This window comes from Gobius niger, assembly GCF_951799975.1.
Source record: "Gobius niger genome assembly, chromosome: 12".
Lineage (NCBI taxonomy): Eukaryota > Metazoa > Chordata > Actinopteri > Gobiiformes > Gobiidae > Gobius > Gobius niger.
Genome location: NC_136863.1, coordinates 30,746,681 through 30,772,455, shown reverse-complemented (window position 1 = coordinate 30,772,455; position 25,775 = coordinate 30,746,681). Strand labels below are relative to the sequence as shown.

Sequence of the window (25,775 nt, the reverse complement as noted above, 5' to 3'; positions counted from 1 at the left end):
AAAGACACTTTGGAGACAGGATCCTATTGGGACTTCAGACGTCTCAAGAACGGTCTAAAAGCCTGGCTCCAAAGAGTTTTTTTCTTTTTCTAAAAATTGCTGTGACCCATGCAACAGCGCTGGGGTTGGTGAAAAATTTCTAACCACGCTGGTGTTTGTACATCAGCACAAAGAAGTGGAAGCCTTTTCGGTGCATTGACTGGCTCTAGACCCTGTCAATCAAGCTCTGGAGCTCTGGAGGCTCCGCCCACCCTTTTGCCCTTTTAAGGAACAGGCTGCATAGGAGGGGACATTAAGCTTCATACAAGACTCGGGACGTTTACAACGAATGGGGCTGAATGGAACCCACCGATCCATCCACCCACCCATCCATCCATCCATCCATCCATCCATCCATCCATCCATCCATCCATCCATCCATCCATCCATCCATCCATTTTCTTCCACTTCCACAGTTCGTTGCTGGGTCGTGGGGGCAGCCGTTCGAGTTGCCCAAATCACACTGCACCAGCCCCTTATGTCTCCACTTGCACGGCCTCATGATTAACCGGCCTGTTGGTCTCTCAAAAGGGGCTTCTGAACCGCTCTTTGTCTGACCCGTCACCTAAGACCTGTTTGCCCTGGGAGACCCTACCAGGGGCACGACGCCCCCGACAACAGAGCTTCCGGATCATTCGGGCGCTCAAACCCCTCCACCACGTTAAGGTGGCGGTTCCAGGAGGGGTAAATGGAACCCACTCATCTGTAATTATTATATCTATGTCCTGGAGCCACCGATGGAAAGTAAAGGCGCCATGCAAACTACTCATACAGCTTTTTTTTTTTTTTACACATGAAAAGTTCCATAATGCACCTTTAAATATATTGATGCTTCTGGCAAATATTTCGCTACCAATATGGCTATATATTGTGCAGCCCTAATCCTGTACTCTACTTTGAAGTAAGTAATCAGCACGGCTTCCAACCAAATTTGAATGAACAGCAGCGCCGTACCCAGAAGCCCACACTCCATCAGCGCAGAGGCCGACAGGGCGCAGGCAGGAGATATGATCTGCCCTCACCCTGCGCTGATTAAGTCCTCATCTCACTCTGTCACACCGGGACGTGATTCATTTAATACCATTATGTTCTAACGACAGGCCCGTCTGCAGAGCCGCCCCCTCCATGAGCCGCCTGTGTCTGTCTGACCGGGTTTAACCCCGCAGAAACGTACTGTAAATCCAAATGCATTTGTTTATTTCATGTTCCTGGCATTGTGAACATTTGCAATCTATGTTTTTTTTTTAAGATTGCAATGCTGGAGGAAAAGGATTACTGTGATGCATATGGGAGAAGGCGGAAATGATGGATTTAATATAGCAATTATGTGCAGAAGGTTTCCTTTTCTGTGAGCTGTTTCAATCTTATCTCCAAGGCATTTTGGATTTTAATTAGAGATCATTTCAATAAGGGCTGGGTGATTTGACCAAAAAAAAAAAATTAAATCTAAATTATTTTACTCAATATGAACGATTATGATTTTAATCTAAAAAAAAACGTAAAGGGGAATGCTGATCTTTCATTTGGAGAAAACTGCTCAGAGTCCAAAGTTTTTACTGTCGTTCGTTTCAGGCTGATTCGAGCAATGTCCGCTGGCTGCTCTGCTTTGTGACGACGACACTAGGGGCCGCCATCGCTGTAGTACCTCCATATAGCCACAAGTCCCCCATTGGGAAGCATTCAACTTTAGACATGTTAAAAACAACTTTAAAGCCTGGTTTCTAATTTTCTTAAACTTTCTACAGAGAGATATTGCTCCTGTGATAACGCTGGATTAGAGCAGTCTGAAAAGCTGCTAAATTGGGCGCACGGTAGGGATGGGCGATACCACATTTTTTGGAATTGATACGATACCGTTACTTTTGGGGTCATTTTCTCGACACCGATACTGGTAATTTTATATGGGTGAATGTATTTCAATCAAACATACATTTCTAAAAATTGTTATTTTATATAATTAAGAGGCAAATTAAAATTGCATTACTTTAACTGGTTAATTAAACAATGTTAATTTGAAATTCAATACATAAACAAAGTTTAAAATTAATACTTTAATTATAAACAGAATCTAAAGCAGAATGATATGGCTGGCTCAGTTCAATCCTCTGCTGCTGTGGATTGTTTTGGCTCAGAACAAAGATGTAAATCGTCCTTTTATGTTTAAAATAGCTGCCACGCCTTCTTTTTACATATGCAAATTAGTATTGATACTTCATGCCCAATATTGATACTTAAAAAGTAGCCGTTTGGTATCGATATATCAATACTTTGGTATCGATCTGCCCATCCCTAGCGCACGCCGCATGTGAGGTTGACATAGAGTGACCCGCTTTCACGATTTAGACATTTTCTTTATTGTCTGTTATCAAAAGCATGAACTAATTTAATGAATTTGATTTATCGCCCTAACATGCATGTATGTTAGGGCCTTTTTCAGACATCGTTTAGACCGGGCTGTTGTTTCGCATTGTGCCACACACTTCTACCTGTGCTTCTTGTGGCTATTTTGCCTGACGATGCGACTTCCTGTGCATCTCTCAAATACGCCAAAGAGTGAGAGAGCAAACAAAATGAAGACTTTTTTTTACAATGATGGAATCTAAAATAATGTGATTCCAAACACGCAATAACATCAACGTGATCCCCTTCAGAGCGAACAAATCCAATCCAAAACTTTCAATGGTATTGTGTAGGCCCCGGGGGTAGCACTCACCAGAGGGGGCATGATTCCTTTGCTGGATGGAGGGATGACCACCCGGAGGTCTGGTTTGCGGCCACCCAGCGCCATGCTCACTGCGGGCGGTGGGGGGGACTTGGCAAGGATGCCCTTTGAGCCCAGTCCGTTTCCGCTGGCCGTGCTGAGGAGCCCCGGGGAGCCTCTGGGGTTCACAAAGCCGTTCCCTGCGGAGGAGAAACAAGCCGAGAACAACATCAAACTAAAACGCCATGACCAGGCCCCCGCCCGCCGACTGCACGCTGCATTAAACGCCTGCAAGCCTCTGGGAACGTCTAATAGACTGGCGTAATTATCAGCGCGTCTACGCCACTGAAACGTCCATTGGCGAATTGATGAGGCTTTTATTTTTATTGTGAGTGATTACACCAAAGACGCTTTGCAGTAATGTGGGATGAGGCGCAGTTCACTGGCAAATGTACTGTGACTGTTTCAAAAGGAAGAGCTGAAGCCATTAGAGACATCAAAACTGTAAAGAAAATGAAAAAAAAAAAAAAAAATGTGTTTTCTTTTCAAAGTGCCAGACTGGCTTCTCACACCTTCTACGTGAGCTTTATTTGAACTTCCGTCACAGTGGTTAGCGCCTGCCACTAACCTGCGCAGTTTTGAATTAATTGGCAAAAAACAACAAATCATTAAAGTCACACCGCGGAACGTTCTAGGTGATACGTTAATGCATCACAAGAGCATCTAAACTGTTGGGAAACTACGCTACATGAAAACAGGTGTTGTCATTATTACAAGCACGCTCCAAAAATAGTTACCAAAATGAAGTTAAAGCAGACCAAACACAAGAGATTCTTGATCTCAGTGGGACTTTCCTGGTTGAATAAAGGTAAAAGCCCCACAAAGGTACGAGAGGAGAGTCGCAAATACAATCATATATACAAAATGTTTTAAAATGTATTTTTCATCAATAAAGCACCCGTAATAAAATTAGTACTTGTGTTTTATTTGGGTGATATGTGTCATAGTATCGCTTTAAGTATAGATACAGTATATTGCTCCAATTGAACATGAATGTGTCGCCAAAAGGTCTTATTATGAAATAAAAGAAAGAAATCAAGTTAAGATCCCATAGTTTGCCTTTATTTAAATACATGTGATTCACGTAGCAGTTTGAAAATGTGCACGGTGAATCTTGATTTCCAAAATACTCACAAAAGTGTGTTAGCAACGCCCTAAAATTTGATGCGATGATGTACAATGAAGGGTAGGGGCCTGTATATATCTGTGGACAAACTATTTTACAGTTGATGTTGTGCATATTTTACCTTTTAGTGACTGGCAATTTTGTTTTAAGATAAGATAAGATAAGATACGATAAGATAAGATAATCTTTATTGATCTCACAAAGGAGAAATTCACTTGTTACAGTCGGCGTTCAAGAAGATCACTCAGAGTTAATAAAGTGCAGCTGATACAGAGATTCCATCACAGCGGCCTCTATAATGCTCTAGGATCAATTGTTTACAGATCATCTGGTATAGGTTTTCACCGCTGATGTATTTATTTATTTGGTTGGACCAGTGCATGTTCATGAACATGTTAATAAACACGCCATGTCGGATTCTAGCTTGCATTCGTTGTCCCACACTCGCACTCTGAAACACACTGTCATTCATCCCGGCCTATTGTACATGTTTTTAGTGGTAGGGAAAACCGAAGTACCCAGAGGAAACCTACGCAGACACAGGGAGAACATTCAAACTCCACACAGAAAGGCCCCGTCCAGGCGGGAATCGAACCTGGGACCTCCACGCTGTGAAGCACGAGCGCTAACCGCTGCCCTATCATAACACCCATGCATGTATATCCATAAATATATATGCATATATTCCATCCATCTACCCAACCAGAAACCATGAAAAACAATCGATCCTGGAGTGCCATAGAGGCCATTGTGATGGAGTATAAAAGCCCCCTGCTGACCACATGCACTAAAAGGTCAAATACGCAGTCAACTTTAACAGAAAATCCATAAATGTTGAAGTCAGAAAAGTTTCATTTGAGAGTTGGAATCAGATTTTCAACACAACAATAACCAGGCTCGACTAAATTTCAAAGGACGTCCTAAACAGGTATAGCACGAAAACTAACAATAACAGAAAATTGAGCTCTTGGTGAGACTGAATATAGAACACTTCTTCTTTTCTTGATAGAAACCACATTATGTCTTGGGTATAAGCAACAAGTCATTTCAGCAGAATATGTGCACTTTCTATTGCCCGACAAACCCTCCAAGAACTCCTCCTGATCCTACAACGCCACTACGATCGCTCAAAGCCATAGGAAACCCTGTTGTGAACGCTATCAGCCACTGCATCGAGGATCAGTGACACTTCAACACGCCGCTGCCGCCGCTGCCTGGCCCCTTTGTGTCCCGTGTATCCGCGGCGCACGGGGGGGTGGCTCCTGGACTCCCACAGAATGGAACAATGAGCAGTCAAATAAACAGTCGCAGGAGCACAATGCATCTGACACAGCTGAGTCAACACCGCGCCGGGATCACAGCGGACTGATGCAAGAAAACAAGTGTACACAGGCATTAGGGCCCAGCAGGCGGCTAAATATAGGAATCTGTCTTCAAGGGGGGAAAAGGACAGCGCGAATGTGAGTTAATGTAGTTGTGAGTGCGCGCCGAGGTCTGGTGAAGGGCGAGAGGTGGCTACACTTCAGAACTTTCAACCGTTCAATGTTGTTTCCTCGTGACAAACAGAAGTGGAGTTGTGTTTGAGGAACCGGCCAATGAGCTCCAGAAAGGAATCCTCCATGTTTTTCAAAGTCCATAGACTATACATATACTTGCTCATGGCTTCTAGGTATTGTTTTAGATTACTTCAGTCCAAAGCAATTAGGACTCTCCTGTTGGGCCAACTGTTGCTAAAGTAGTTGTTTACCACCACCAGGAATGAATGAATAATACGGTGAGACTTAGATTTTCCTAACTGTTCTGATCTGGGGTTGCTGTCAACTAGTTCAGCAACACGATGTGCCCAAAGAATGAGATCAGCTGATGACCAGAACATCCTGACCAAGTTCCATCAAGGAAGAAGAAATCCATTGCTGGAATCATCAATGGATTTCGTCTCCCTTGATGGAACTTCACTGCAATTTAAATATGTGAATATCAAGCATTGCCTTAATGACTTGAATTGAGGAAATGTGTCTTGTTTTGAGCGGTTTTCACTCATTTAGACACTTTTCCTGATCGGACCAAGTTTACTTTGCTTGTTTGAGGACATTTCAGACCAGTTCTAGGGTAAATCTCGCTTGAAATAAGAAAGTAAAATTGCCAATGAGATAAGACTAATTTTCTTACCCCATTGGCAAAGAAAATGACCTGAAATAAGGATGAAATGTATTGAAACGAGTCAGAAACATCTCAGAACAAGTGAGATAATCTAGGACAAATGCCCAAGAACTTCTTAACTAGTCAAAACAGCTAAAATTTGGATTATGGTGCTCAAATTGAGATGTTTATACTGATCTGGTTAATTACTTTTTACAGTGTTGCACTGGCATATTCCAAATAGTAAATATCTTATATAGCGCCTTTCCATCTCGATTAAGGTCAAAGCGTTGCTCACCCATTCACACTTTCATTCATGTGCCAATACAGACACGGAAGGCAAGGTGGGTGAATCGTCTATCGCCACCCACGGACACAACAGCACCTGCTGGAGCCGGATTCGTACTCGGGGTTCTAGGACGACCAGCTCTACCACCTGTGCCCTGATGACAATGCCAGGGTTCAACGGACTCACATTGTGACAGGGTGGTCCAGGGAGCACAGAGTCCAAAATCTATCTAAACAATACAATTAGAATATCGTTCAAAAGTTAATTTATTCCTGTAATTCAAAGAGAAACTTGTGACACAGGCTTGTAAAGCGCAGTACAAGTATAAGCCATTATCATTACAATGCAGAAAGAACCCACATGGTCCTGGACTCGAACTCAGAGACCTCTTAAAAAATAGTGTTCATGTCATGTCATGGTCTGAACGGATTCTTCTACAGCTCCGCAGCCTTATAAGGAGGCAGTGGAGGAAACGCATGCACCTGTCTAAGGGGAGGAGAGATCACATCAACTGACTGCATGGAACTGTTTCATTCATGAACATGTCGAGTAAGGATGGGAGAGCGTAGTTCACGTGGGCAAACGGACAGTCCTTCACCTTTTGATGCAGCAGATGTCTGAGCATCTTCTCAATCCATCCATTTCCCTCGTCCAAAACATACACATCTCACTTCTTTCACGCAGTTTGAGTAACTCTGTTCACTCTGACCCCTTTCCTCATTCCACTGCTCAAGTTCACCGATCTGTACTTCCTGGATTTGTTAGCGTCATAGATACAGACGGCATCTCGTCATAGAAGGGGGCGTGGCTTTGCCGAGGGGGAAAATAGAATCTTTTGGGAAACACAATTTTTCACTCTTTTTAGCCATTTTCCGGTGGAATATGAACTTATTTATGACATACAAATAAAGTCAAGTGTAAATTGGGTGCATATGGATGTTTATTCACAGCAGATTGTTCAATAGAAGTGAAAAAACGGCAGTTAGAGGTAGCGCTAGCTGGCCGTTAGCACTAGCACGATGCTAACATTCTCCGTTATTTATGGGCTGTTGAACCACTTTGCTTCTCCCCATGTCTTTGAATCTTTATTTAGTAGACTATATTCATAATTCAGCATTTGTTAAAGTCGTTTTTGAATAACTAAAGAAAGTTTAGATTTTTCTCTAAATTGTTTTCCCTCTTAACTGTTCTCAAACATGACCATATATGGGCGATTCCAGAGATGCCGTCTGTATCTATTCACCTTATCCTGCCCCGCCCACTTTTCCCACTTTTTGCGTTGTCTCGGCACCTCGTTTTCCAGACACTTCCGGTCGAGCGCGAAGCCCGTTCATTTTAACGGAGAACGAGGGAAAATATTCTCCGCTCAAATCTGATGTTTAGTCGATTGATTTGTGTAAAATGTTCGATGTTCATTTGCACCGACATGTCGACGCTGCAGCGTTTCTCAGCGCGGCCTGAAAACGGCTTTGTTTTCATGTAGAGACTGATTTTATGTGGACTTCTCCAGCCCCATGTTAACACATAGGAGAAAAGGGGCGGGCACAATTCATGGCGGCGCCCACGCGAGCCTCCGGAATAAGGTGAATAGATGGAGCACAGAACTGCCCTCCATATTTTCAAATGCCACACTCCATCGCTGGGACTGTCCTGCACTCAAAACGTGGCGGCTACAGTGCCATTGATATGCTATGATGCCGTTAGCTGAAGGCAAGAGCTTGTTTTCACTATTCAAACACCATGTCATTCCTATTGCTTCCTTAAACGCTTTTTCAAACCAAAATTAAAAAAAATGCCTGATATGTTCACTTTAATTACTTGGACGGTTTTTAATGATATGCTTACAAAGAAACTGTTGCTTTATTGTTAATACCATTGACCTACAATAGGTTCACCACAGAACATTATTTTTGTTTACTTTCCTGTCTTATACTAAATATTATGCACTCTCTGGTCTGCATGTTCCGATCTCGGTTTCCTTAAACTATAGTGGCCATGATGGCTACTGAAAGATAAAGTGTCTACTACTAGTAAATGAAGACATCTCTCGTCTGAGTTGTTCATATCAATCCCCGCCCACAAGCATCAGCGTGAGAAGTGTTCCATGTACACACAAGCGTCTCGGTATTTGCCGTGTTTGACAAATGCACAAATCCATCGTGGCGTGTGCACCTGCAGCTCTCAGTCTGTTGGAAAATGTGGCGTCTTATCAGGACTGCTCGCTCTCGTACGAAGACCGTAAGATGCTATCGACACACTCACTGCACTCCGGGACTCCAGGGACGGGCTTAAAAAGAGCGTTCAATGTATTCGACAATGATACGAATGTCTTATTGTATCATGATTAAGTGAATTTTGGACCAAACAATCAATTTGTAATGTTGATCTGTAGCACTTCTGACAAAGCCGCTATTTTGGTAAACTAACATCCTTCAACTGACTGCATTGTTCCTTGTAATAAGACTAATCCATTATTTCATTTTCAGAGCTCATCTGCAATAAAACCAGCCGTGTTTGTGAACTCATGTGACACTCACTCCTGTTGTGGCCTATAGAAAGACAATTCATAACCCTGCAGCTGTGGTTAGATGTGTGGTTAATGCACAGTGCACATTTCCAGCACTTAATTTTGAGAGAAGTATGAATAAGACACGTAAAGTTAGCACCATAACAAGTCAGCACTGAGCATCTGTGGCCATTTAATTGCATATTATTTTTGTGCAATTTCTTTTTCAGCTTTGCATTGTTATCGACTTCTAATGTTATTGACAGTGTCTTTTACCACTGGTTTTACTTCTCTTTTCTGATGTAAACTGTTTCTAAAATCTGAACTGCTGCTTGTCTTTTATGTTTTGCTGCTTCCTGCTGCATGTGCTTCACACTGTCGCGCATCGACTCTTTGTTGAATGTAATGTTGTTAATTATATATATTACAGACATCAGCTACCTTTTGTTATGTTTTGCCATGTGATGATAACTTCTTGTACCCCTTGACAGGATGCACATCTGGCCAAGGACTACAGATGAAAACTAGCCTTGGAGCTAACTTTGGCATATGCTACAGTTGAGCTGTCGTGTTAGCATGCACCGTCCTTGTAAATAATTTCATTTTTAAAAAAAGTATTAGAGAGTTATTGGTTTATTTGGTTGAGACAATGCATGTTAATGAAAACACCAAACTCCGGACTCTACTAGCTATATATATATATATAGCGATATGTACGATATATCCCAATATTGAAATATTATACGATTATTGCGATTATTTTTGACTACTTTGGAAAGAACTATTCAGTTTACTAGCCCACCTCGACGTAACATCTTGATATATCGGCGGATCGATATGTTTCAACACCCCAAGCAAACAGATAAGTGAGTTCCAAGCGTAGTTTCTTTTACTGTTCCTTTTTCACACGTTTATACTGTCCAGCAAGCGCTATCGAAAGCTACCACCAGAGGACGCTGGAAAATTTGCCCAAACAGGAGATGGAGAGCTGGGACCAAAACAATATGGCACCATCCACAATGTATTTTTCCCACCACTCCTCCTGAACATTCGTCAAAAATATTAGGTAATGTACTGGTGGTTTTGTTTTGTTTGCAAATGGTTCACTTTTTAGAAGTTTAGCCATTTGATACGCTTCACTTGTCCATGGACACCCACATGGTTCCATATGACATTCTGACATTAAGAAAAAGCAACACCTATAACCTGTATCCGGTGTACTGACCTGTGCCTGCGCTGGTGGGCCTGTGGGGGCCTCCACTGGAGCCCACATTTCGGTGCAGAGGGGCCGAGGCGGGGCTCAGCATGCCACTGTCGGGCCCACCCAAAGTGGCCCCAGGAGCGTACATGGAGGCAGGGCTGGACACGGGCACTGCCACATGCATGGAGAAGTTCTGCTGCGGGAGGCCAGTGGGCTGAGGAGCACAACACGCACCGGGTTAGGACATGATGACAGGATATTCAATCATTTTGGTGGTACCATACAACATACAAAAACATTTTCAGGAATCATGATGTGTAGTCAGGCCAGGCATTCATTTTCCAATGCAAAACAATATTGTATGTTATTTTTTACTCCGTTTTTTCTGGAGAAACCTGAAAGCTTGTGCGTACTGGGTTAGCACTACGTTGGGCAACAGTGGTACAAGAGTTTACCCTCCAGCTAGAGGGCATCCTGGTCACAACGTTTGTTTCAGAGTGCTTAGCTTACCATCACCACTGTGCAATTGAGGCCTGAATCCATCAAAATGTAAAACAAAATATCAGTGTCATGAAATGAAAATGGTATACACCTTATTAACCTTATTAATGTTAGCGTCAGAACAATTAGCAGTATGTCTGTTACAAGTGTGGAACCCCTGATATTCTAACCTGACGAATGGTCAACACTGAAAGAGAATGCCTGGCCAGACTAACAACAGTGCACAACATCTTCATCACAACATCTTCACATCAATCATAGTGAACACAGAGTCTCCCGTACATGCATTCAGAGAGTCACTTCAGCCCTGCACCTGTCAGCACACACATTCCTTTAACACTGTCTCTGTAGCTGCATTACAGCGGGCGTCAGCAACAGCCGCTGTGTCTCGCTCTACCTCACCTCCGTCTACCTGTGCATGCTGACTGTGCACGGCCAAAGTGAGGGACAGGAGTGCGGTTCAGAGAGGCGGCTGTGGCGACAGCGTTATCAAGGTGGGATAAGGCACTATGTTCCCCAGTGCTGATGTGTCCTGACACCGATCTACCCTGGGAATATCCAGGGACCCTCCAGACACCAGAGGCACCTGTGCTCCCTTGCTACATAGCTTGGTATGCCATCACAGTTTTCTCTTCAGGATTAGGATCAAAGGATAGTGGGCGAGGTGAAGCTACACCTCTACGCCCTGAACGACAGGACTTGTCTGAATATGGGAGTTCATATGTTCCTGGGTACAAGGGAACATCGTGACGTTTTTATGTAAGGGACCAATGTTCCCCAGTGCCACTGTTCCCCTAAACATTGAAAACAAGGGAAAGAAATCAGCTCTGGGGAACATGGAAACTGCTGTGGCAATAACACAGTGTTAGCATTACTGTTTGGTTAACATCAGCGTGGCGTTAGCAATACCGTGGTGTTAGCGATACCATTTGGTTAGCAGTACCATGGCATTAAGAGCTGTATTGTGAACATTAGTGCATTAAGGTGGCACTCCTGAGATAGAGGCAGTCCAGGCCTCGTGAGGACAAGGCAAGCACCTTGATAGGATCACACGGAAGATCACGAAAGTAAAGGGATTCTTTGTTTATTCAACTACAAACAAGAAACTGTTTTGTGACTTGAGGTTAGGCTAGCGAAAGTCTAAAAACAGGTTATCTACTAATTTATCATTAAAGGCCCTACACCTGATTTTATTGTAGGAGTGGAACACAATTAGTTTACAGTATACCGAAGAAGGAAGGAAGAATATTTGTAAAGGGACACTCACAGCTCGAGAAACACACATATAAACTCATCCTTGTTAAGATTTGGAACGTTAGAAATGTATTAGGAAAGTTAAGAATGAGTTTAGACCACAACTAGCATTTTAATTGACTTGCTCCTAATTTCATTGTTTGCAACCAAAAATAAATAAATCAAGTAGGGCTTTTAATAATATTAGTCAGAATATTAAGTACTTGGTTTAAAACATTAAGTTAATATTTTCTTTTACGCATCAATTGGACTCTGTCTTTCTAAATGTTGCCTGCTATTTGTCCTCATCAAGGTGCTTGTGTGACTAATCCAGTGGCCGTTCAGTGTTGACGATTTAGGCTCAAACACTGGCTCAAAAAGTAGCGAAACAATATAACGGCAATTCAAAGAAAGCAAGTACTTGGCGCTCGATCCAAGCATTTAATTTGGATCTTTCGTTTCTCATTGTATTCTCAGCAGCTAATGTAATGTGATCCTATCAAGGTGTCCCAGTGTCCCCACCACTGTTCGCCGCTCACTGCCAACACCGTCATGAGTGCTGCGTTGTGGGGGGGGGGTGGGGCGGACTGGACCGCAGTGCCACAAGCCAAGCAGAAAGAGAGCATGTCCGAGCACCGTACTTACTATTTTATGATTTCGCATCATATTATCAAAGTCCTCATTTATTTTTTTATACTTTTCTTCGGTGTGAGGGGTGAGCACATAAGAGGCGTCGGGGTCCGGGCTATCGCACCCTCTGTGTTCTTTCTTGTTTAGCGCCTGTGTGGGACAATCGACATAAAGACACAACATGAAATACAGAGTAGTAGAGCGGAGGTACTTACGGCGCAGCGCTTGTACAGTAAGTCAGAGTCGAAGTGGTCATCTGCGAAATTGTCATCAACGTCTGGGCTAGCACAGTCATTGTGGCCCTTGTTTCGCAATTTCTGAAAGGAGACGTACAGTGGAGGTCAATGGGTTTCAGGGTTACATTTTTCAGGCAGACGTTAAACCTAGCCAGATGAGAACGGGATTGGCGATCCGGCGACCGGCCTGGGCAGATTGTGGGAGGAAAGAAACATCAGCACAACATCGCGTTAGCTACTTCTACTCACTACTGTCACTGTCCGCACGACCAGTCCAATGAGAATGACAGGAGAGCTAACTTTTGTGGCTGGATCAGCGTAGAGTACAGTATGTGTCTTGGGGCCATGAGACAAAGAGCAGATTCTCACCGGAGCTAAAGCTAACGTTAGCTTTGATCGATATCATAAGAAAACAAGAAATAATCGTCAGTAAAGATACAAAAATAAAACCATAAACTACACATAAAGCGGTCTTCGAAATTGTGTTGTGCTTGAGGGATTTATAATTGATTACACATAACAAACAAAGTCGTGGTCAGGTATAGCCTAGCAGAGCCTTGCATCAACGCTAGCAATTACTAGCCACAAGTGCTATTCGGCCACTGTTCCAATAGTTTTAGGTGAATTTGAGCGTAAACCTTGGGCACACTTTTAATTGGCCCACTGCAAATTCTAAAAATATGATATATAAATATTTTGTTTGCTTTAATTGAATATATATGAAATAAATGAAAATCCATTAATAGAAAGCAGTGATGAAGGCTGTGTTTTTTTTTTTTACTTTAAGCATATTCAATGAAAAAGCAATGGTTAACATTTTACTGAATTAGCTAACTATAATACAACAGAGGTGAAGCTACATATCTGACCTCTACTGAGTGCGGCCCAGTTGTTTTGTTTTTTCTGTATGTGGCACTCAGTGAAAAAAGTTTGGACACCCCAGGTAAAGACCATGGGTGCACTGTATAGTTAAAGACCCATAGGACATCACAGTTAACCCCCAAAACAGCAGTTCGGTCCGAACACACTTCGGGCTTATCGGGGGCTAACTGAGCTAACTGTTTTCCTGAAAACAAATCGGAAATGGTCCGCATAGTCACTCAATCCCCTGCCCTCTACTTGTGGAAAGTTCCCAAAGGACATGACTGGGTCCTTTCAGAAAAAAAAGTGCTGTAGAAAGTAGATTATTCTTTCCTACTTAAAGATGTCGAAATTAGGAGGCATATTTACAACCTCTTTTCCACGAACAGAAGGTTTTCAGTTCTCCTTTACAATCTAGATTTAAACAAATTCCCTTCCCTAAAATTATACACTGACGACACAACAATAGGAAATCAAAAGAAAGGGTTTGCAAAAATATGAGAAAAAGAAAACCTACAATTTCACAATTTCTTTGTTTATAGATTTGCTCATGAGACTACATTAGTGGACAGACATTGAACACATGCAAGCGAACACGCCACGCCGAACTGTAGCATGGGGTCATTTCCATCCCCCGTCGTCCCCTACGTGTAGTACACTCAAACACACTCTCACTCATCCCGGCCTATTGTTCATGTTTTTAGTGGCAGGGAGGAGGAAACCTACGCAGACATGGAGAGCAATGCAAACTCCACAGAGAAAGAAAAACACAAGCACACACTGCTTTTTGAAATGGCAGCGACCTTGAGGACTATTCATGCTTTTATCAGTTCACTTATTTATTCAGACGGGCTTTTAATACTAATGCAGTGACATTTTATTGCTATTGTAGATAAATGTTTTGTTATTGTTCACTTAATATTTTTTATTCTCATCTTGTTTGTTTATACAGTACTGTACTTTTATGACTAAAAATGGTCAAAATTGCCTATATTTTCAGCGACTCTAAATAATGAATAGACCCAGGTTTCAATGTATTGCCTTATAGTGCAAGTTTTTTTCAGAGGGGATTTTGGACATCAAGCTATTCAGAGTGAATATATTAGGGCTGGGACGATCCACTGATACATATCACCATACCAGGAATCGATTTGTATTGCGATATGGTACGTAATAACAACATTTTACGTTAAAATGTGTACAAAGTCATGTGTCCAAAGTTTATAAACCAAATGCCATTTTACTTTACTGAAGTATTAAGATTGAAAAGTGCATTGACACAAAATGTAACAAAGTGCTGTGCTGCTACTGGAAAAAAAGGACTGTGTGATAAAAAAAAATGCCTCCAAACACAAGTATTGAAAGTTTTGCGATACTTGATAAAGTATCGATGCTTGGTATTGCAGCACAAAGTATTGCGATCCAAGTCCGAGACGATATTTTGTCCCACTCTTAATATATTGCGGCTAGTGCTGGGCTAGTGCATGTCTATGGTAACTAGTAGCCTGCATTAAAAACCTCTTCAAAATCATGGGGTCGTCCTCCAAACGTTGCCATATCTGATTTGTAGAAAGCTCCTTTGTGAATTCCACGTGTAGTAATGCCGGCCACAGGTAAACAAACTACTCACTCCGCCGCAGCGTAGCTTACAACCAGGAAGCTGATGCTACAAAATGGTTATATTTAAAAAACGATTCAGTCAACACAGACATTTATATGGGTAGTCTGGTGTTATAAGTGATTTGCCTCTGGTGCACTGTGCTTGGGTCAGACTGTTTTTAATGCAGGCTACTAGTTACCATAGACATGCACTAGCCTAGCACTAGCCTAGCACCACTAAACTCTGGGTAACTAGGAAATGAGACCCTGTCAAAAATCCTGAAACATCCCTTTAAATCCAAGACTGGGAAGTTTTGGAATCCAATATTTTCACCCGCCGTGTCTCGCCTCAAGTTCTTTCCAAACCTGAATAAAGCGAAACATTGGGCCTTTTTTTCATCGACGCTCCGGCCTGCACGTTGCTTCTCGGCTGACACATGCCTCTTAAATTCTCTTGAAGCCTAAACAAACACAGCCTCTCCTCCGACAGCGTTCGCCTCCAGGCCCGGCCCCTGCTCCTCATTACACGTCTGAACACGGGGCTAACAAGACTGACGGCGTGACAGTCCATCTCCCCTGCTGAACGCTGCCCGCTATATCACGGAACATGATTTATCTACCTGGTCTATACCCCCCCCCCCCCCCCATGTGCGAGAGAGCAGCGGGGGAGGCCGCGACCCCTCCGCACACGCACGGGGTCAGAGGTCGCTCTAATGAGAACCCGGCACGGCACGGCGGCGCGCTCTCGTCTTCGTCATTCGACAAAGCGGAGATGCGCGGAGAGAGTTGTAGGTGGGCTCGTGCGTGGGGGGTGGAAAAAGATAAAAAGGGGTCGTTTCCACAGCTGCATCCTCTGTCACACTGCAACAACAAAAAAACGGAGCTGCAAACTATGAGTGTTTAGGCTATGAATTTGATTTGAGTGGTGAAAAGCTGCAGGAAGTTGTGAGGTTTTGGGGGCCGGTTTTCGCTGCGTGTACCTTTTGTGAATCAATGTTCCTGTAATTGCAAAAGGCTGGCTACTAGGATATTTTCAAGGGACGACGTCTTACTGGGAAGTGTTCCAAGGCCGAGATGGGGTTTAGTGAGATGTCAGGGTGTAGGTGTCTCCCAGTCACGTGACTAGAAATGCAAGCGACATTTTGAAGGGAAACAAAAAATGGCGACAGAAAACGATGGCGATTTCACACAATTATGTAGTGTTTTTTCACCTGCATCTGTTACAACTCACTTACAAGGAAATGCGGCACTTCGATACGCAAACAAACTGTCATTATTGGATATTACAGACCCATGCACGCTTCCGGCCGAGTTATTTACTGACGTGAAGTTCTCGGTTATACCTTCACTTGAGTTTGGCCATATCTATGCTTTCTGTCTTCATACAGAGGAAAATCATTTCTGCATACAGATGTTTTGAGTCAGGATGGGCATCGAATACATCTGTATGGCAACCAAAAATAAAGGATATTCTCATTGTCAGGAGTAAGGTAAGTTACTTGACACTTCGCTAAACCAGCAGGATAATAATACTGTAAAACACATTGAATTGGACACCCAGTTTGTTGTATAGATCGCTCTTTCACAGATTAACTAACAGTAAATCTCACATTGACAGTAAATCCTTCTATGCCACAGCAGTTTTCAATAGGCTAATCATTTGATGATATCCGATTGAAAAGCACAATGGGACCCCATTAAAAGAGTAAAGACATGAGAAATTCTGACACCACTAATTTGCATCCAACAAGTTTCAGGCATTTCAACGGTTTTGAAATGTAGATTTTAAATGAAACGTTGGTGAGTTTATCTGGAGTTCATTAGCATGTATCCCGTCTCCCTCTTGTGGCTCTTTGTTTTTGTTTTCAGGCTTGGTCCTGGTGGGGCGTGGACTCCGAGCAGGCACACCCGGCTCCAAAGACCTCAGACTCACCTCCACTCATCGTGGGATTGTTCTGTCTATGTTGCGGTACTTCCAATCAGTGATAGCTAGTATTCGATGACCGTTTTTTTTTTAATTCTGGATTTTTTGTATCTTATAGTACCCGAGCCTGCTCTGGAGCCACTCCCAGGACCAAGCCAAGCCACGAGGACAATTGTTGTTAAATAAATTCACTTCGATCCACGCTTTGGGTGTTGTGTCTGTTTATGGGTCCAACTTAACAAACTCTAACAGGTTCAGGCACATGTACGTTCTGGGCTTCTTAGCTAGCCATCTTGAAACAAATAAATGTGTAGAGGCAGTGTCAGGAGTGAAAATTTCAGTCCAAGAAGTAAGGTTTTGGAGTTCTTTTCATTGGTAGGGTATGAGAAAACCAACAGGGTTTCAGTTTAAGTTTCCATCCGTTGTCCTCCATGCGCACTCTCAAACACAAGCACTCATCCTGGTCTGTTCATGTTTTTAATGGTAGGAGAAACCGGAGAACCCAGAGGAAACCTACACAGACACGAGGAGAACATGCAAACTCCACACAGAAAGGCCCCGTGGGTGGGAATTGAACCAAGGACCTTCTAGCTGTGAAGCACGAGCGCTAACCTCTGTACTACCATGCCGCCCAGACACTGGTAAATGAGATTGTGGAAAAACTATGAGAGGTATCTTGACCATTCCTCGGTCTCTTGGGAATGTGTAAAACATATTACAGAATTAGCCCTCTCGCATTCACGCTTTTCACTACTGATGGAACTATGGATTCCATTCATAAAACCCACCGGGAACCCAAAAAACAATTGGTCCTGAAAAATCCTAGAGGCCACGGTGATGGAAAGTAAAGGCGTCACGTAAACTACCCATACACTGACAGGTTTTCCCCGCATAAAAAGTTACATAATGCACCTTTAAGTATAAGATGGTGATCAATGGAGCTCCACTTCTCAACATGAAAGGACGTCACCTCCACAGGACGCTAGTTTCTACAAATACAAACTAAACCTGACCCTAATCCTAACCTTAAGGACAGTGCAGTTAACTAAAGGCGTTTTGTTGGGATTCATTGAAATAAATGTCGCTGGGAGGTGATGTCATTTCCTGCGGAGGTGTGGAGCTCCACTGGTCACATGACTCTCCACCGGCTGGGTTTCAACCCTCTTGGGATTGGCTGGGGAATGGTTTCATTGAGCCTCTGCAATGTCAAAAGACCCAAAGATTTTCAATGGGGTTAAGATCTGGACTCCCTGAACCACTCTTTCACAAAGCGAGCACAATGAATCCGGGCAATCTTGGAATACGCCTGTGCCATCAGGGAAGAGAAAGCCATTGATGGAATAAAGCTAACAAATAAAACCATAATATTGGACCTGGCTCAGTCCGTCATTCAGATTCTGTCCCTGGAATAATCAAATATCCTTTCTCCATTGGCTTTTTCTTACTAAGTATAAAACCTATTAACCCTGGCCTTTGGCAAGTCAAAAGCTGATGCTCCTGGATGAGATTAAATTGTGCACCTGAAACAGAAACTTTAAGAAACTGAATGCATCTTGTCGATTTACCATTTGACCTGAGTATCTTGGACGAAAAACGGTCCAAAGAAATCAAGTGAAAACCAAACAAAACAAAAAGAAATGATGATAGATTTTCGCCCAAGTCATTCGTGCACAATAGTTTTTCGAGTGCAGAGACGCTCGTGCGGCTAACCCGCGGCGCTAACCACAACCTCACACTTCCTCCAGCTCGTGTCACCTCGGAGCGCTGCAGGCTGGGGGGCGGGGGAGGGGGGGGTCATTCTCACCTGCAGTCAAGTGCTCAAACAGTCAAAGAAAAAAAAAGGAATTACTTTTAGAGCTGACAAATAAACAGATAAACGATACATCTTTGGGCTCGATTTTTATCGTCTGTACATTTATTAGCATCCCCCCCCCCCATTCTCTCACAACTTAGATTTTTCACTGAAGCAAAGTGAGTTTCAATATATATATGTTTATTGCAGCTTGTATTTCAGGATATGATGATGCACTTTTAGCACTAAGGTTTATTATCATTTTTGTGCCTGAGAGTTGACAGCATCAAGTATCGTTAGAGTCAATAATATCATTTATCGCGATACTTTCCTGCCTCAATATATCGAACTTCAAATTTGTTATTGTGAAAGGCCTGATTACTTTACAAACACGTTCTGAAATCCAGCAGAGAAGATAAAATCGAAATGGCTGTTTGGAAGATGAGCAAATTTACAATATCGAGTTTATATCTAAATGTCAAGGGATGTGGGGAAAAATGAGGGGGGAAAGTGGAGGTCAAAATTTGGAGGGAAACAGTAAAAATGGGGGGAATGGCAAAATGTGCGGGGGAAAATGTGGAAAGTGTATTTTTCTGCCCTGTGATAAGCTTTTGAGTGACATAGCCATGCAAACTTAGATCCCCGAAAGTCCCCGAAAATACTGAGACGTTCGTTTCAGCCCCTCGTCTGAAGAATCGGGTTCAGTTCAAGCCGTCCACTAACTCGATCTGCTGTTATTTCATTTTGTCATAGACATTTTGTGGGAGTATAAACGTTCTGGAGGGTGGGGTTTACTGTTGAATAGCATCGAGATAACAATAATGCATCGCACAGCCCAAGAAAACACTAGACTTTAAAGTGATATCAGCAACCACTGTCTTCAGAGTGGTGTGGGGGAAAATTAATGTTCTTGAGTCATTGTCTGTACTCTGTAGTTGATGAAACTCCAATGACACCCATATTTTTATAAGAGTTACGATCTGCAAGAGAATCAGGCGAAATCTGCGTCAGAACGAAAGCTGTGACAACAAATGTGTTGAAATTTTGCTGGGAAGGACCTCCCGGATCTGCTGAGATTTCCTACAGTCAGTGCAGCGCTGGAAGAAAGGCCATCTTTTCTCAGGTAGATGGCTTGAAATGGGCTCGAATTAAGACAATTAAGACTGCTTTTGAGTAGATTTGGACTGTTTTGAAATAAGGGGCCAATGGAACAAGCATGAATTCGCTCAACCTCTTAGCCCCCACCTGAACCGAGCACATTTTCCCCAGTTTGGCTTTACTCAAGTCAAAAGGCTTTAAAAGACAAAACAAAAAATCATCAAAATAGCGACAAAAACCAGGAGGAAAACGCAACAAAAACGTGCCAAAAAAGCAGCAAAAAGTGTGACAAAACGCGGCGATAACGAGACAAAAAAGTTAGGATCACTTTTGTAGGTCTTAGTGTCAAGAAGCTTTTAGATTTGGGTAAACAGAACTAGAGAATATGTGCTTGGTTAAAGTGGGGGGATAAGAGGTTAAAGCAGTACTAAGTAACTCTTGCCCCTAGAGGCCATAAGCGCCACTGCAGGTGTCGTAGCATGTTACGTTTTTCTACTCACTAACTGTCCGTGAGAGTAAATACTACACTGGCAGAAAAGACAAAAGGACAGAGGAATATTTTACATCCAATTACACAATGGAGATAATTATTTTCACTCAAACTTGGCTGTAAATAGTGTTTAAATGGTGCTAGCCCGTAGTTAGCTTTGCCCTTTAGCATGTTAGCTTCTTATTCGTGCTTCTATTAGTGTGTATTGGTGACTCCGATCCGGTGGCAGTCAAGTTGCAACTGTGGTTTTCTGGCAAGAGACACAAGATCCTCCAATCATCCCGTTTACACTTGTATTACCCCCAGAGGGACTACAAAAAGCATTTATTAAGGTAAAAAGGATACTGAGTACTGCTTTAAAATATGAGAAATTTACTTTTCTTCAAATGACACAAAAACCCTTGAAATGAGACAAAAAGCTAAAGGCAAAAGACAGTCCAAACCAACTCAAAATCTGCACAAATTCCCAAGATTCAAGCACAAGTCATTTTTGTCAAAGATAAACAGATTTCCAGTGGGTTTCAAAGACTTTAAATTCATGCAACCATCATCATACTGTCAATTCAAAAATGTGTATGCTTTGCGGATAATAATATTGTACAATTGCGCCTCTTTGAGACTTTAAAACTGACCAAAGTGGCTCTTTTGACGTTGATGTTTGCAATATAGATAGACCGGTGCAGCCATGGAAAGACCATCAGGGCATGTGGTAGATTTTATCAGAGAGCAGCTTCACATCACTGACTGGAACAATAGTGAAAACAGAAGTGGCTGATTCATAACCAGAGAGCAGGATTACTCACAGCGCTCACACAGCCGTGACCTCACATTAGTTTGTGTATTATCATTTCAGAAACTCTTTACTAGGAAATAGCATTTACAATAAGGCCTGAGCCTCGAAAATATCTTAAAACGACAGTGTTTTTTTGCTTTCTCTCTTAGTTTTATTTTTAAGTCCTATTGATTTTCCTTTTTTGTTTTCTTCTTTCGAGTTTCGCCTCCTCCGCTGCCCACTCCATCCTGCGTCCACACCACATCCTTCACGTCCCCGCCGCAGAAGGGAGCGGGGACATTTTGGGACAGGAATGCGAACCCGGCAGCGGCGTAAAAAAAACAACACAAGTGTCTAAAACGGAGCCGAGCCCGGAGGAACCGTCTGCCCAAAATGACGGGCCAGGGCTGGACCACATACAGCACTCTCGCTCGAAAATCATCCGCCCACTTCCTGTTTACAGAGCGCCGGTGTTTACGAGGGGCAGCGGACGTGCATGACTCTCGGCCACCACATCCACACTCTCCCCGGACGCACGCTCCCCACAAAACAAGGCACAATTTGAAGTTAATAACAATCATAAACCAGACCTTTAAACACGGCTCAGCGTATTTTATATGAAAACTTAAAGGGACTATAGTTTAAAAATGTTAAAATTATGTATTTTCCTCCCCCTACATGTTCTTGTAATGTCCTAATGTGCAGAATGAGCTCAGACCCTTCCTCTAAAATCCTGCAGTCACTCAAAAAGGTGTTAATTCGGGTCCAAAGCGCCGTCATGCACAAGATTATTATAGAAGCTGCAGTTACGCATAAGACCTGAAGTGGCAGTAGTGAGTATAAAATGACCAGCTTGCATCTAGTCCCTTTAAAGCAGGGGCGGACTGGGACTGAAAAACAGCCCTGGACTCTGACCTGCCTGGCCCAAATTAGTGTAAATGTGCACTTCCCACCCGCCTTAACGGAGCGCATTTTCTCCAGTTCGGCTTTACCCAAATCTAAAAGCTTCTCGGCTGGAGAGCAACAATGTAACGCCTCATTTGATCTACAAAGTGCAACTTTTTGTCATAGTTTTGTTGTTTCTTCATTACTTTTTGTGGCTTTTTGTAGAATTTTTGTCACTTTTTGTTGAATTTTTGTTGAATTTTTGTTGAATTTTTGTTGATTTTTTGTTGAATTTTGTCACGTTTTTGTTGAATTTTTGTCACATTTTTGTTGAATTTTTGTAAAAAAAATTCTATCATTTTTTTGTTATGGTTCTGTCACGTTTTTGTGGCCTTTTCGTTGCTTTGATGTCGTGTTTTTGTTTTTTCATCACATTTTCTGTCACTTTTTTGATGCTTTTCTGGCACATTTTTGTTTCGTTTTCATCCTCTTTTTTTCTCGCTGTTTTGATGCTTTTCTTTTTAGCTTTTAGATTTGGGTAAAGCTCGGTTAAGGTGGCCCTCAAGCCAGTGGCCCTTCTGTGCTCTTCCAGAATGGACATATGGCCAGTCCGCCCCTGCTTTAAAGCGGGGGTGTCAAACTCATTTGGGTGGTGGGCTGAAATCCAGCTTCCTCAGCGGGTCGCGGGTCGCATGTGATGTCAACATGAAAATACTAAATAGAGAAACATGTTTCTTATAGATAAATAATAATGAGCTGTGATTTTACAATAAAAACAAGAAAGGATGATGAATAACAACGACATACACTTACACGTATTGCGCTTTTACCACATGGCTATGTTATTTATATCCTGATCTCTTATTATGTCAGTGGCCTCTGTTGGACACATGTGGAATTCTTTCCTTTTTTTAATTTAAGATGGCCCCTAGTGGCTGGAAACTGATTATTTCCTTAAAAAAAAACTCTGCACATTCTCAAGAATTTGTGCACTACAAGTCACGGGCCGGATTTGGCTTTACATGTCTGCTTTAAAGCTCCCCTCAACTATGTCTTTTTGCCTTTTTATTGTCAGTAGGTGTAAGTAGTGAACCCTGTTTTTTGCCATTTAGAACATAATACTTCCGTAGAACGAATGCCTCACAGCCTCCCGGTGCCTGCTGTTATCATGAGAAGGAAACAAGACCTGACAGCTCCTGTAGATATTGGACATTTCATGACGATTTCAGCTACCTCGGAGCAGGTCGGTCAGATGTTTCTCTTGTAAACTTCTGCTATAATGCTAAACTCTGACTGTGTTAGCCGCTAACTGTAGCTGCGTCTGCTGCTTCAAACATTAGCAATCCCTGCACGTGCTTGTGTTTACATAGTGAGCTGAAGGTGAGGCTGAGGGGTGTGGTGGGTCCTGTGAGGCGGGTGTTTTCTTTCTGCGGTACAAAGTTAGCTCTCTGTTTGCGAAGGTGGTGCATCTATATTTAGCGATGCAATGTGGGAAAGCAACCATGCCGGTCCGGCAAAATGAAGAGGCTGAGGGCTGAGCTTTAAAATGACGGAAAAGAAGATTCAGATTGATATTTCTAAATCATGTTTTCATTCATCTGCAGTGACTTGCCTTAATGCACTCTATGACTTACACTAGGGTCTCTAAGCAGGCGACGTTACACCAAACAATATGAATGACAAAAACAGCCCAAAAAAATCAGCTTTTGTGCACCCGACAGTTCACGAGGACAGCCCCCGGATCCCCCCGTCTCCTCTGCTCGTGTTCACACTGAAAAGCAGTGGCGGGACGGGGGCTCCACCATGTCAGCGCTGTGTACAGATGAGCCCGCGAACCTGCTACGACTGTTAGCCGAACCAACTTGGCAACATGGCTCCAGCGTGCACTTCTCACCGCGGAAAACACACAATTGAGCAAGAAATACATTGTGCAATTAAGAGTCTTTGGGATATTACAGAAAGTTTCAGCGCTTCTTCATGACGCACAAAGCAAAGAGGAAGTCCACACAACGGAGACGAGAGAGGCTTGAAATCAGCGGCTGGATTCTGTTGCTATATAACCACATCACCATAGAGCGTTCCTGGTACTGGCCATGAAGCTGAAACAGAAACCCCTGCAAATTGTTCCTACTTTGTGTACATATAACGCCTGATATCAAACCAGATTTGAAATGTTTTGACTCCTGAGCTGGGAGCCCTGGTCACAGGCGCTTTGCTCTCCCAGCCTTCGCGCTCTGGTCCCGCCCGCTCATTACAGACAGTGTGGGTTGAATGGCGAGACCAGCTGTGTTAAGGGTCTGAGTGCGTCTCTCACAGCTAAATTATTTGTAATGACGTGTAATTGCATCGTTTTTTTTCCTTCCCGTAATGCACCTGCGATTAGGTCTGTGATTCAGGGTTTTAAAGGCGAGACACTGCAGGTGGAGAGGGGGAAAAGTAATACATTTAGAGTTATCAATTTGAAACATTTGCCGTAGATTACTGATATAAGTCAAGTGCAAGTGTTCTAAAAGGAACAGGCCGTTGTTTTTACACACTGAGATATTTTCTTACCTGAGCTTAGACGAGCCAGTCACGCAAAAAATGACCAGCATATTCCTATAGCTCCAATCACGGACACGCACAAAGACCAGGACAGGTACGTATCAACTCGTCTAAGCTCAGGTAAGAACATATCTCAGTATGGACAAAATTGCAAATATTTTCAGCAACCAAATCTAAATAAAGCAGAGATACTGTTGCAAGAGTGGAATTGAATTACAGCGTTATTTACGTTGCCTTTCGTGCAACACGTGGATACCGAACATGCCGATATTTGTCAAAGAAATGTCCAAATGTTTAGACAATAGTTTGTATGGTCAGGAAGAGAGGACTTCGAACTTAGTGACAGTCGTTGTTTTGTGTAAATTGGCCCAGAGAGAGAAGGTATATAAGGTATATATCAGGTATATAAGTAGGAGTGACAATCCATCCATTTTCTTCCGCTTTATCCGGGGCCGGGTCCCGGGGGCAGCAGTCTCAGCAGAGATGCCCAGACTTCCCGGTCCACACACACCTCCTCCAGCTGTTCTGGGGGGACCCCGAGGCGACACCAGGCCAGCTCGGAGACATAGTCACACCAGCGTGTCCTGGACCTTCCACGAGGCCTTGTCCCACTAGGACATGCCTGGAACACCTCCCGCGGGAGGCGACCAGGAGGCATCCGGAACAGCTGCCCGAGCCACCTCAGCTGCTCCTTTCAATGTCAAGGAGCAGCAACTCTACTCCAAGCTCCTCCCGGGTAACTGAGCTTCTCACCCGATCTCGAAGGGTGCGCCCAGCCACCCTGCGAAGGAAACTCATTTCGGCCGCAATATATCTACTTTCCAATATATCGCGATATTTGGCGGGACGATACGATACCTTTTATTCCGATATCAATACTTTGCATATTAATGAGGCAGCAGTGCTTCACTGTTTTCACAGTCAATAGAGGCCAACTGTGATCAAGAATTCAGTCAGGACAGCAGGGGGCAGCACTACAGTTTTAAGCACTTGAACCAAACACTGTCACACAAAAAATATACTTTTAATGCTGGTTTTTAGCTTTATATATAAGATTAATTTGGGACTATAAACCCATTTTCAGTGAGTACGTCAGGGATCATTTATAGACACAGAAAAAAGGAGTACAAAGCACATGAAAAGAAATTA

The 25,775-nt window shown here is 43.0% G+C and overlaps 1 protein-coding gene and 1 long non-coding RNA gene across 3 annotated transcripts in view; one reads left to right on the top strand and one right to left on the bottom strand.

Moving 5' to 3' along the window:
* LOC306971228 overlaps window positions 1–7,938 on the top strand; it is a 534,022-nt gene extending 526,084 nt beyond the window's left edge. The window contains exon 3 of the long non-coding RNA XR_013793446.1: window positions 7,806–7,938. This is a non-coding gene — a long non-coding RNA (uncharacterized lncRNA). The remainder of the gene's footprint in view (window positions 1–7,805) is intronic.
* mef2aa (myocyte enhancer factor 2aa) overlaps window positions 1–25,775 on the bottom strand; it is a 154,440-nt gene that overhangs the window by 7,281 nt on the left and 121,384 nt on the right. The window contains exons 4-6 of one of the 2 annotated variants that reach the window (XM_079567398.1): window positions 12,641–12,742; window positions 10,086–10,275; window positions 2,753–2,940 (exon numbers count right to left, since the gene is read on the bottom strand). In XM_079567398.1, coding sequence (XP_079423524.1) covers window positions 2,753–2,940; window positions 10,086–10,275; window positions 12,641–12,742 — 480 coding nt within the window. Of the gene's footprint in view, window positions 1–2,752; window positions 2,941–10,085; window positions 10,276–12,440; window positions 12,576–12,640; window positions 12,743–25,775 lie in introns of both variants that reach the window. The other variant, XM_079567397.1, reaches the window with a different exon arrangement.